We start from the raw sequence: 13,416 nt of genomic DNA, 5'->3' as shown, positions 1-13,416 counted from the left end.
ACTTTGAGTTGTTACCATGTAGTTGTTGACAACAGTAACCTATTGTTTCCCTTTTTTTTGCCATAGGTAACATGGACAGGCACCACTATGAGACTTTTGAGAAGTTTGGCAATAATACTTTAATGTTGCACCTTGACAACGGGAGAGCGTAAGTATTTCTGTTGTTGTTCTCACAAACTGCTTGTTAACACAGTTGCCATGCTTTTTTCAGTTTAATGGTTGGTTTGATAGCTGCAATAGTGACTTAACTGACTCTGGGTCTGTTCTTGCTGCAGATTTGGACGTCACTCCAAAGATGAGCCTTCTATCTTAGCTCCTTTAGAACAGTGCTGCAGGTACAAACAAGAATGCGATGAAATGTGGTGAACTCTAAATATATTCGTCCCTGTCTACCGTCCCTATGCGCTCTACAGCAATAAAATAAATGGTATTCCTTTTAGCACAGTTGAGATTAATTCAGATTTGTGCAGTTGTTTATTCCTCAAAAAAAAAAAATCACTTACAGTATCACCTCAATATCAGAACAGTCATAAAGAAGTAACACTGGCTATTAAAAGCGAGTAGGTCCATAGCCCAGTTTAACAATTGTAAGAAGGAATTTCCAGTTCCAACATACAAATCTTTGCTGTGACCATCAGATGCTACAAATTTACCATTACAGCCATTTCCTCCCCCTGTCTTCTCCATTATCCTCCTTGGCACTATTTCACCTGAACCTGTCCTTCCGTCTCTTTAACACCTCTTTCTGTCACTTTGGACTTTCTCCAGAATCCGTCGCTCCACTTGGCTTCGCCTGCGTCTCCTGTCCCTGCCAAAATATCGTCTCAGTGATGTCATGCGGGCCTCTCTCTCCCACGATCCCCTTCATAGTGTGGCTCCGCTGCTGTCCGAGCCCCACCTCGCTGCTCTTGATCGGCGTTTGAAAACTGTCCTGGAGACTGTAAGTCATTGCCAAAAGCACCGGAGCAAGGATGGCGGTGGTGATGAGGTCCTCTTTGATGACACTGCCTACTTGAAAGACATGGTCACTCCTGCTGGGTAGAGCAGCCTCACACCTCCTTCATATAATATCTTGGTGTATGATTACACTAGCACAAACAAAATGGTGTCAGAAGTTACATGAATGTTATAGTTAAACTCACAAGGACTTAGTTGGTGTCTTGACATATTCCCTGTTACAGTGAAGCGGGATGAATAAATGGGACAAACATGAGGAAGGTCTGTTTTAACATGTTTAAAAACTTCAGATGGCTGTATTGGACTTTGGCAAATTTTCGGGGTTCTATAGCATTAATTCATTCTAGCCACTGTAACGTAGTGGTGTCTTAGGAAAAGTGAACATGGTTTTCAGGATGACAACATCCAAAAAATGAACTACAAATCCATATTGCCAACTCACATCACTTGGAAAGTTATTAAGTTTTAAGGAAGGGGAAATTGGAGATTTGGTCAGAGATTTAATTATAGACAGAGATAAATGACATACATACCATTTTCAGGTATTGGAAATTTGATTTGATTGATTGATTTGATTAAAAAAAAAAAAAAAAAGGTTTTGTAATTATTCTTGCCATTTAATTGAAAAGCTTATGCATTTAAATGTTATAAAAACAAAAGTGGTCTGGTACAGGTTAAAATGTGCATGTCTTCAGGTGTGTAGCAAGGGGAGGAGATTACGTGTTTGAGATTCAGGTTAGTTTGACTTGTGTTGAACAATTTTAGTTTTGTCATGTTTTTTTTTTTTTCTGCATTCTGTGACAATAATAATTTTCTCAATATTAACAAAGTACTTTGACTATCTTTACCTGGCCTAATCTGTTTCAAAGGTGACTTACAGTTGATGTGGCCCATCGTGCTATTTAGTGATTTTTTTTCCAATGCAAATAAGGTACTATGTACTGTACACATACAGCATAGCTTGGTACTGTCCCAATGTCTTTTTTGATGATTTTCTCCAAATTTGAATTACCTTTTGCACTGTAGTACTTTGAAAGTTTAAATAAATTGTTATCGACATTGACCCTATTAAGTGAAAAGTGGCTGTGATTAATATATCGCAACAAAGTCTGAAGGAAATAATGAGATAAGTCACAAACACAAACTGCTTGACAAAGGCAAATTTTACAATGTGGGGAAAAAATAATGTTTTCCTTTCTTTTTATTTTGTTTAATGAGTCAGTATGGTTAACACTAAAATAAGAACATTTATAGGCCTGAGATACTGGCGCCATTAGCAAAATTGTTATAATTCAAATTAATATAATGATCTTTTAGGATTTCTGCTACATAACAAACTAGAAAATGTGCTCAGTAGATTGCAGACCTCTGCCATGACCAAATTGTAATAGGTCCCTCCCTGGCCCATGCCCCGTCTCTCCACCAAGTTTGGAGCAAATCGGTTCAGTACTTTTAAAGTAATCCTGCTGACAAATAAGCAAACAAACAAACAGACACGGGCGATCACATAACCTCCTTGGCGGAGGTAATAATAAAAAGAGCTTGTAGTCAAGCAGACTTATTGTCGTTCAACTGCAGTGAAAAATAGAAAACATCGGAAGCAACTTCTAAATTTTGAATTTCACCTTCTTAATCTTTAATACACGTGAATTGTTTTATAACCTGTCTTCAAGTTGCCTTTCCTCTTTGTGACTTTGGAACAACTAGTTAGCGATCTTAGCTTTAACCTGAATTCAATATGATGGTCTGTTTGATGGAAGAGAGGGTGATCCTTATATTATTTTCATGTATTTAGTGTGTGAGAGGTTTACAGTATATAGTGCAAGTCTCAACAAACAGATGACCCTGTATGTGTGATTGACTTTGAAATATTTCCCAATAGCGTTTGAAGCATTGAAGAGCAGGTGTTCCTATTAGTTTGTTGAGTAATATCTTTGCATCTAACTGCATATGATTACTTAAGATATACCTTTTTTAAGCCCATGGTTTGTTTCACCAAAAACACAAAGTTGAAGTACTCCCTTATGTGTTAGTGTACGTCACAGCTAGTTGGGCAGCTGGCTGTCGTCCTCCTCAATCAATAATTTACCTGGCCCGCTCATATCGATGGCACCTGCTCCCTTTTTCTCTTCCCCTCGCTCGCTCGCTCGCTCTCTGCGGGAAAACTGCCGATGACAAGGGGCTAAAAGAGCTCATTAACGAATGACAGAAAAAAGGGAGAGCGAGGGGGGAAGGCAGTATCACTCTATTACACGGCTGTTACCGCTCTTTGGAACAACAGCAGAATCGGTGGGACTGCATTAAGGGTGACTTTCACTGCCTTAAGACGCTGATACACACAGGACAAGGAACGCCTGAGGGACAACTTCTTCAGAAGTTTGAATGGGAATACAGACTCTTTACAGACGTTTGTTCTGTCTCTAACATTCATTTTTCAAGACTTTTTCTCTGTTTGAAGATCATATTTCCCTTAGAACTGGTCACTATGTCAGGAGCCAGCAGTGACCAGCTGCACAGATCAACTTTAACCGTCTATTCGGTGAGTTTATATCATCTCCATGTTTTCTGACACATGGTTTGTGAAACTTAATTTTAAACAGGAGGAAGAACTATGATGTACTGTATATTTAAATGTGCCCTGGTTGGAGTTACTTCAGTGAGTATCATATTATACATTCCAGTGTCTTTATAGTTCAAGTGATAAATTTGTCTGTTTGTGTGCATTTGTGTGTGTTTGTGTTTGTGTTTGTGTCTGTGTGTGTATTACTGAAGAACCTAATGGAGCACTTCAATCCAGGCCTCCAGAAGCTTGTTGCTCTGGGAAACAGCTATGTCAAAGCTTTCCAAGGTGAGTGAGCTTTATGAGTGACTGGGCGGGTACATGTGTGAGTGGTTGGAAGTGTGTGTCTGTCTCTGTGTGTGTCTCTGTGTGCATGTGTGTATGAGACAGACAGACACCGACCTTTGCTAAGAGTTATCTTGATTATTTTAATTTCCCCCTTATTTTTAATTGTGAATTTACACACAAAAACATGGTGTTTGAAGAAGAATAGTGAAGTACAAATAGTGTCTTCTATGGCATTTTTTTTTTCTTTTGGTTTTGTATATGATTTATCAGAAGACGCATGCTGTAACAAGGATGATGGAAGAGGATTTTCCACAGAACACTGAGACACAGGTTGTGCAAGGATACGAGGGAAATCTTAAGACGAAGGTCATAAACCTACTGTAACAGAATCCAGCATTCACTGCTCGTTTTTGTAGCACTGGAAGTTTTTTTACCTGGGTTGTTTTTTACTGCACCAGCAAAGTTTTAGTGTTTTTTGAAAAATTTTTTTTTATCTCTGAAGCTAGAAGTCACTGGGCTTTTATGGGGTGTTGGCTTTTTGGAGTCATTCAGAGAAGTGATATGTTGAGTATGGAGCCAAAATGGAGTTCATACTCAAAGTACGTAAAAATAGTTTACGTTTATATTTCACTACTGATGAAGAGAATTTCAACCTGTTTTTCTCTGTTACATGAGGTACCAACGTTTAGAACAGAACCTTTTTGTGTGCATCCCATTGCATTTGCTTGTCTGACCTCAATAATCCTTCCTGTCTACGTATCTCCAGTCTTTGTCGCGTGTGCTGTGTTGGGAATTGGGTGAGCGTCATGTATCATTAATGCACCTCTCCGCCTGATAAAACAAGAGCAGACCGTCAGTCACACGCCGACAAGGCAGCTTGGTAACACTACACCCACTGGCATGGGGCTATTCCTAGGCTGAAATCACGTATCACATGTCGGCACTGCGAGGCTTGTGTGAATGAAATGAATAAAAGCAGAATTGATTGACCCAAGTAGGACTAGTTTAACTGGCTGTGATGATGTCACGCCAAAGCTGATAGGTTTATAATGTTAAGTGTTTCAAAAGCGTTTGGTTTAAAGTGCATATTTGTGTACATTTGCGTGTGTACTGCAGCCTTGGCTCTTTGCAGTGAGGCCTACTTCAGCGCTGTGGCTAAGATGGGTGACCAGGCTCTTCACACGCTTTCATCTCGCTCTCTCGGTGAGTGTGTTAGTGTCTCAGTCTTTCCATTACAGGTTTCGCCCCAAATTTATTACATTCATTACAGAAACGGAATTGTCCTCTAGAGACGGCCGAGTCCTCTATTAAGTTAATGTCAAGCCCAATCATACTGACGCATCCTAGATTGTAAAATATCACACACACTCAGAAACCTTAAAATAACATCCTTCCCTACTCTACTTACAGTATATGTATTTGTGCGTGTGTATGTGCACAGTCCTGAGTGCATGCATGCGTGCATATCTTCCACAAGCTTCACTTTCACTCTGACCCTGGGGACGTGCGATAGCGCTGTTAGCTGTAAATAGCATTATGCTAACGCATCCCCATTGAGAGTGTGTATAACGCACGTGGTTCTGCTCGGCTGGCAAACTGAGAAGGTCAGGGAGCCACAGCATGACCGGGGCCCTATTGAGTGATGGCCCCTGAATTATAGATGGGGACAGTCTTTCAGCTGGACACAATTCATTAGTTCAACCACAGTCCATGACAATAGACAAGGCCAGAGGCACCCGTAATATAAAGGGCTTGGCCTACTTTCCACTAGCTTAGCAGTCCAGCTAGTTGGATCAAAAGAATCTGTAGATGACTTGAGCAGTGTTGAATTGTGTTAAAGTCATATATCAAATTACTGAAGTCCCCGCTCAAATATTGTGCCTTTCTTTTGTAATGGACATAAATTCAAACAAAGTGAGTGAATTAGGTCGAAGGTAAGTCAGAGTGTCACTGGATCGTTTATATTCTAGAGATTTTGAATGAAAGATTTAACCTACTGTATTCTTTCTTCAAATGGCCACATTTGTTGTACGTGCAAGAACATAACATTTTCAGGAGGCACAAACTCTTCTAAAATATAACAAATATTGTAACAATGTAATATATAGCATTTAGGAACGGTTCACACTACCTCAAGTATCACAGACTTTTTCGATATTTTAAATTTTTGTAGTGGGTTTTTGATGTGTGTGTTGATCTGGTTCGTGGTCAGTCTGTCAAGTCTCTGAATAACCCCAGTGTTTTTGTTTTAAACAGGGGATGTCCTGATCCAGATATCAGACACACAGAGGAGACTCACTGCAGAGATGGAGGGAGTGGTCAGTCTTCAGTCGAGACTCATTTTACTCAAGTCAAAACACAGGAACCCCAACCAGTCTTGGAAAAACTAAATCTTTATAAATCTTAGAATTTAATGTTTTGATAAGGTTAACAAAGAGTGTACATTTCTCAAATCTTTTCAGTGTTTATCAGGGTTTATAATCATGCTTGATCAGCCATATTTGAATGAATAATAATCATAATAGATCATTTCCCAAGTGACAAATTCATCTTGCTAAAACGACTTGTATAGGTGGTTTTATTAAACCCAGTCAACTTTCACCATAAATATGTAGCAATGACATATAGCAGACATTGTTGTGCTAATTGTGCTAAATTGGACACTCGTGGAAAGCATGTCATTTATGTATTTTAAGAATAATCTGACATATTGGGGCAAATACTTGTTCACATTTTACCCAGAGATGATATCCTCGCATCAAACTCAAATGCGTGTATATGACCTCTGATAGTCACTTTTGACTCTGTACAAACTGGTGTATCAAAGATGAGATGTACAGAATACTTTTGGAAGACCAGGTCCTGCTTCCATTCACTGCTTGTATAAATTTCATGGTGCCACTCGCACCCTCGTGCGTGATCGCGGTTGCTGTTGTGATGTGAATAAGCAAAAATGCTGGCCTGAGGACGGGACACATTTGAATATAGATGTAGTCAAAAAAAAAACAACCTGATAATGTAAACTACAGTTTGAACAAGGGAACAGTTTCCATAATGACTTGGCTACTTCACAAGGACGTTGTTTTTTCTTCCTGCTACAGTTTCGATGGTTCCAGATAGAGGTGCTGCAAGCCATGGAGAAGAATGTGAAATTGGATGAGGAATACATTGATGTAAGTTGACAGACGGGAAAACAATATGTTTTTATATTTTCGTCATCATTCCGAGGACCAGAATTTATGGTTTATGGTAACCATTAGGCAGCTATTCTATTATATGTACTTGGTGCAAGGTCTGCGTAATTACAGTATTTGTGTATTCTTCATTTTCCACATTCATCAACATTTTTTTTTTTATTGGCAGAATAGAAAGAAAATATTTGTGTCAGTCAGGGTCAGTAACGTATTCATCAGTACATTTTTGAGATCTAGCGTTTTGCTTAAAATGTGGTTACTGAATGAATTTGAGGACTACGGCTTGGCTCATTTCTTCTGTGTAACTCAACATACAAGGACCACTGATTGTGTACAGTACTGTAAATGTATATGTTGAGTTCACATTTCTTGCAAATTTTATAATGACCACTCCTGAAAACTCACTTACAATGGTAGCACGGAAAAATCAATCTTTAGTTTGTGGTCGGCCAATCTTGGACAGGGCTGTAGTTGTGATGTCCTCACTTTTATGGGCAGCTTTGCAAAACCAGTCAAGACCAAATCCAGTTTGACTTAAACTGCCAGTTAAAACAAGTTCGGGAAAACTTAAAGATGCCGCCTCAGTTTCTCAAATCAAACTGTTTCCTGTGCTGCAGGGTAGTCGCAGAGTGTATGAGCTGGAGGTGAGGAATCAGGCTGAGGTTTTGGAGAAACAGCTCAGACGGGGAGCCTATAGAGACTCTCTGGTACACACACACACATGCACAGATATAAATTCTTTACTCATACACCCACATACACATACACACAGTCCAGTAGCTATACATCTGTAACACTGTATATGTGTCATTTCTTATGTGTGTGTGTGTGTGTGTGTGTGTGTGTGTGTGTGTGTGTGTGTGTGTGTGCGTGCATGTTTTTAGGAGAACAGTGAATACATGCTGTACCTCAGGCAGAGCCAGCAGGAGATCCTCAAGGAGGAGGAGAGGAGGTATCGCTTCTTGGCAGAGAAACACTGTGGCCTTACTCAGTCATTACTCTTCCTAATAAACAAGGTACAGACACTATCCACACACACTGCATTCACACAACAAGTGGGCAAGCCAGAGCTGCCTCCCTCCTCCTGTGGCCTGTCTCACCAAGTGAAATGAGCAGCTTAGTGAGCAGACTTTGGGTTTTCGGTCGTATGAAGCTGGCTCAGTTCAAAATGGTTAGCTGTGCTGCAATGTTAAGATGCACCAGAGCAGGCTAAGTTCGGGCTACTGGATCAAAAAGTAAGCAAGTGATTACTCAAAATTGCAAACTTATGAGCAAAGAAATAAATGTGAAATGCACTAAAAAACATATTCGTTTTGATTGATACAGTCTCTGTCTAAACATCATAAAAAGATACAGCTGCTACAAGATATTAATGAGTCGATTTTCACTGATGAAAAAGTACTCTTTGAATAACTGTGGGAATTGTAAAAGTTGTGAAAATAAGACGTGAATATTCATAGTTAAATTTACCTTTTGAATTAATACAAATTTTACTTCCTCTTCGGGTATATAGTGGATTCTGTGAATAAACACAGTGATCGAGATGAGATAAGACTTAAATGCAAAGATCATCGCAGGTGAAGGAGTGTTTTAACTGATGGCAAATTTCCCCAAGCCAACATCATTTTCTCAGCAACAGTTACGTGTTTTCTTTAAGCCGCCATGGCCAAGACACTGGGCTGTCCAGCATTTCTATTCCGCCCATGTGATATCATGTTATTTACTCGATTATCTAAAACTCACGTTCCAGTGTCCATAGTCTCATCTAATGAAGTGTTTCTGTTCAATTTGTTTCTGCCTGATCAGGTTGAGATTTTAATGAGGTGCTCGCCTCGCTCATCTGTTTTCAGACCGGTGCGTCTCTTCAGCAAAAGGCAGACGGATGGAAGGAGAAAGTGAACGAGACCAGAGGGTCCAGACCTCGGACTCCGACCCATGTGGACCAAGAGGCACAGGTACCAACACTTTACCTGGTTTAGTCAATTATTTTATCCAGTGGGAACATTATATTTTGGTAAACTGTTATTCCATACACCTATCAGCCCCGTGGGTTACTGCACCAGTGTCTGTATGGAGCAGAATGCTCAATCTGTCAACTACAGTTGAAAGGTTTTTACTGTAAAACCTCTGCAGGAAATTGAACATGAAATTGTTGATCACGGTAAGTTAATATTAGACTATGCTGCTCTGTGCAGATCCTCCGACTAAATCCAGCACCAGCACCAACTTCTTTATGGTCTGTCTGCTGCAGGGAATTTAAGCTTTCCACTGAAAGCGAACAACTTTACTGCGCTAGTTTTCACGGGCGTTTGTTCACCTGCGAATGTTGTGTCTGACCAGCTGCGAGGCTCAGTGAGTTCCCTGCTGCAGACGGTGGCCAGAGATGAAGACATGTCCTGGGCCAGGAGGGAGCAACAGGCACTGGGCAGAGTGCCCTCTAGAGGTGGGAGGTAGACAGTACCAATCACAATTCCTCCATAATAATATGATAATAAACTGACAGCCGCTATGGCCAAAGAAGAATAGCAGTATTTTCCTCTACAAAATTAGATCAATGAGACCATGAGGTGCTGTTCTGTACATTGTCACATTATAAATTAACGTAATAATGTTTTTCTGCTTTAATGACTGAGGAAATTAATTTTTTGCCTGCAGATATGCATTCATTCATGCATAGTCAAAATATTCTGTTCTCTCCTTTTTCTGTACCTATGGATTTCTTCTTCAGGGCCATAATTAATTACAAAGCTGGAAGAAATCATCGTTTTTTTTCAAACTTTGTGCCTCTCTTTCTCTACATTCTATTAATCTCTTTCTGTTCGCTCTCGGTGTTTTCTCCTCCGCCAGCACCGTCTCCCCTCCCCAGCCGCTCTCGCTCCAGCTCAGTGGGGGAATCCCTGGGTCTGGGGGGAGGGAGAGCCATGAGAGCCCTGGTGTCTCACCCCTCCTCATCCAACCCAAAGCTTCTGCCTTTCAACAGGGGAGAGACCGTCACCGTACTGGTCCAGGAGCCACGCAATGGCTGGCTGTACGGACGCACTGACAGCAGCCTGCGGTGGGTGGCGGAAATAAAAAGATTTATGTTCATGCATGCAGGTGCAGGAGCCATAGAATTATGCTTTTTCACCAGCAACCAGAAGAAATTGCATCTGGTTGCTATGGCAGTGACTGCGTAGCAACCTTCACTTTTTCTCCTTCTCACTCCTTGTTATTGACGAACAAGCTGATTGATTGTTAAACTTAGCAAAGAAATTCTAATGGAAATGGCAACAATACTGTCGTTTGTTCATTTATCACACCATATTCTCGCAATGACAATTACTCACTTATGTGGGCAGCAGGTTGATGGCCTTGGTAAGTAGAGAAGAGGCTGAGTGTTTTGTGAACAGAAATGTCAGGAGCTCATGGTAATAGTGGAGTAATTTGTATGGATCAGCCGCTCAACAAATCCACGTGGATCGGTTGACATAGATGTTGATAGACATTCTACTGTACACCTGTGCATAAATTCAAAGTCTGAAAAGTACAGTATGTACTGAATGACAGAATGTTTAGCAGTATGTACTCCAAGGGCATGAATGTTATAGAGTCGGAGTTGTTTTGTTTGCTGTTGCCTCATCTGTATATGTCTTATCTCACCCAGTCAGGGCTGGTTCCCTGCTGCTTATGTGGCGCCCGTTGAAGATTTCTCCAACACTTTAGCGACAAGGTAGGAATTACTGTCGCTCCGAACAGTAACAAGTCAATCAGAGAGTTTTAGGCGTCGGAAACGATTCACCCCTCTAGTATAGTGGCCAACGTTTCTGCCTGTCACAAAAAAAGCCGTGACGGGGCGGCAGATTTTGGTGGACCTCGGATTTAGAGAGAGACTCGCCAGGAAAAAAGGGCCTACTCCCAGATGTTGCCCAGCATATCACCTGCTGAAGTGTCCTTAAGCAAGAAACTGAATGGCTAACATTTTTAGGAGCACTGTTCTGTTGCAGATCCTCAACTGTGGCCTGACACCGGACCCTAAGAGAAAAGATTGTTGTGTTACAGGGATCACATAACAAAATGTCTGTAGTAATATCTAAAATGCATATTTAGATAGCTGCTTTGAAAGAGAGAAATATAGGCTTGTACCCAGACCAGAAGTGGGAAATGATGCTTAATTTTATTATTATCTTTCACCAAAATGTTCCAGGTCACTGTCTGTTATGAATCACTGAAATGTCCTGTATGTGCCCCCTTGACCCTCAGTGGTGGTTCTCTAAGAAGCCACAGTATGAACAATCTGCTGGACCCCACTGACACCTACAATGACCAGTCGGAGAGCAAGAGCTATGGAGATGTCCCGCCCCCGGTCACGCCCAACCGTAGGGCGTCTGTAGACTTCCGGCCGATCTCCCCGCTCCCCGAGAAGAAGGCCGAACCAGGGACAGAGATAAAGCTCGGTCAACCGAGGAGCCACACTGAACACCCGCCTCCACCTCCTCCACCGCCGCCTCCTCCGACGAATCAGAATCTTCGAAGGGACTCTGCAGACTTTCGGCCAATCTCTCCCCTCCCTGACAGGAAGGGCGAATCAACATCTGATGTCCAGGTACCTACTGACGAAAACTTACCCTCAAACAGTGGTCAATTTTTTTTCTGTTCCATAAAAAGTAACGCTGTTACATTAATCCTACTTCACTTTTTTTGGTTGTTCACATTGACATTCCTCTCTTTTCTTAGGCGTTATCGACCCATGGGCCACCTGAAAACCCCCTGTTTCCCAGGTAATTTTAAGTGTGTGTGAGTAGTGGAGATGTGCTTGTAGCAGTTGTCTGGGTTTGTCTGGGGTGTTTTTTTTGTATAAAAATGATGATAGCTCAAAATCAAAGAAATGCATCGCACCAACCACAAATTTTTAAAACCAATTAGCCATAGTCAAATTGGAGTTTAGAACATATGTAGGACCTCTGAAGCATGCCTCACTAGCCACAGTCAAAATTTACCATCCTCTGGCTGGGGTCTGGTGTTAGTTTTCAAACCCCGAGTGTGTGTGTGCTGTATTTGTGTTGGCAAAAAGCGGTCGAGCGCATGAGGTATTGTGTAACATTTTCCATCATCCTCTCGTTTCAGAGGCACAAACCCATTTGCCACTGTAAAGCTTCGCCCCACAACGACCAATGACAGATCTGCTCCTCAGATCCACTGATCCATCAGCACTCATGCAGGCAGGGTTTGTAACCGAGGCCGCTAGATCAGGTTGTGGAGGCAGGATACATATTTTGGTGTCTGGAGAATGTAATGACATCTCAGAAATGCGAAGGCTCTGAGACAGAAGGGCAGGGGAAGGTTTGGTTGTTTTTTTTGTACAGCGTTAGATAAGAGGAGGTATTTACTGTACCACGAGCAGAAGTAATACTGTAGTACATCTGAAATCATAATCATCTAAATCATAAACGTTTAAAAGTAGTTGTTTTATCAACTCTCTGTACAGTAATTAAGTTTTTATGTTGATAGGTGTTTGTTTCTTTTGGTAAAAATATGAAAGAAATAGGCTTATTTGCTTTTTGGTTGAGAGTTAGATGAGAATATCGATACCACTCTCAAATCTGTCTGCTAACTATGAGGCTACAGCTAGCGGCTGGTTAGGTTGACATGAAGACTGGAAACAAGAAGAAACACCCAGCCTGCCTCTGTCTGGATGTAACAAATCCGCCCACCAGCAACTTATTTATTTATTTTTTACCCCTGGATAGAGCCAGCCTAGCTGTTTTTCGCCTGCTTCTAGTCTTTCTGCTAAGCTAAGCTACCTGGCTGGTGGCGTCAGCAACATAGTAGGTGCATTGACGTGAGAGCGGGATGGATTTTCTCATCTAAATCTAGGCGAGCAAAGCAAATAACTGTATTTCCCAGCCTTTAAGATGATGGCGGCATTTGTTTAATTTTTTGCTTAAGCTGTTGCGTGTCTTGTTCTCATTCTAAACTCATTTTGTGAGAAAATGAATCCCAAATCAGAATATTCATGCTCATGTGATACAGGACTGATCTGACAGATCTAAACATAAAAATGTAATCCTTTCAAATCCGACTTGGGCCAACTTTATTCTTTGAGGTACGTATTGGATTTTCCTTCAGACTCACCCTTGGGCAGCAGCTGCTCAACTAGTCATTATAAATTTGTAATACTCTACACTGTTGTGTGATTGACATGTTTTGCATTGTTCAGTGCATTGTATTTTGTGAGTTTAATGTTTTGTGTCCGCTGTGAGTAACAATAAGTAAAGAGACATTTACTAGTCAACTTTTTTTTATTATCATTTCTTACTGTGATCTTTTCTCTCTTCACAGCTCTTCTTATATATCATTTATGTACTACATCATCTGATCGGAGGCAGGGAGTTGGGGGGGGGGGGGGTAGAGGAGAGGAGGTGAGGTGAGGGAAGGCGG

At 41.2% G+C, this 13,416-nt stretch overlaps 2 protein-coding genes across 7 annotated transcripts in view; both read left to right on the top strand.

Annotated features, from left to right (window-relative positions):
* The window catches only part of LOC120800489 (extracellular serine/threonine protein kinase FAM20C-like), a 35,551-nt gene extending 34,006 nt beyond the window's left edge, over positions 1-1,545 (top strand). For 4 of the 5 annotated variants that reach the window (XM_040146626.1, XM_040146624.1, XM_040146625.1 and 1 more), the window contains exons 9-11: positions 67-148; positions 276-335; positions 769-1,545. In XM_040146626.1, the coding sequence (XP_040002560.1) occupies positions 67-148; positions 276-335; positions 769-1,042 (416 nt within the window). In that variant the 3' untranslated portion in view covers positions 1,043-1,545. The remainder of the gene's footprint in view (positions 1-66; positions 149-275; positions 336-768) is intronic. The other variant, XM_040146628.1, reaches the window with a different exon arrangement.
* baiap2l2b (BAR/IMD domain containing adaptor protein 2 like 2b) lies at positions 1,539-13,276 on the top strand. Of its 2 annotated transcripts, XM_040146630.1 has the most exons (14): positions 1,539-3,496; positions 3,730-3,805; positions 4,922-5,008; positions 6,062-6,123; positions 6,907-6,978; positions 7,617-7,706; positions 7,884-8,015; positions 8,850-8,954; positions 9,340-9,442; positions 9,847-10,054; positions 10,643-10,708; positions 11,239-11,581; positions 11,713-11,756; positions 12,103-13,276. In XM_040146630.1, exons 1-14 carry the CDS (start codon positions 3,443-3,445, stop codon positions 12,176-12,178), a joined length of 1,518 nt encoding a protein of 505 aa, XP_040002564.1. In that variant the 5' UTR covers positions 1,539-3,442; the 3' UTR covers positions 12,179-13,276. The 2 variants fall into 2 exon arrangements, with proteins under 2 accessions (XP_040002564.1, XP_040002563.1); XM_040146629.1 differs by having other exon boundaries at positions 1,539-3,805.
* Positions 13,277-13,416: the final 140 nt, after the last annotated feature.

The sequence above is a fragment of the Xiphias gladius genome, chromosome 15 (genome assembly GCF_016859285.1).
Source record: "Xiphias gladius isolate SHS-SW01 ecotype Sanya breed wild chromosome 15, ASM1685928v1, whole genome shotgun sequence".
NCBI lineage: Eukaryota > Metazoa > Chordata > Actinopteri > Istiophoriformes > Xiphiidae > Xiphias > Xiphias gladius.
Note: the sequence above shows the minus strand (reverse complement) of the source record. Positions and strands in the feature narration are given on the sequence as shown.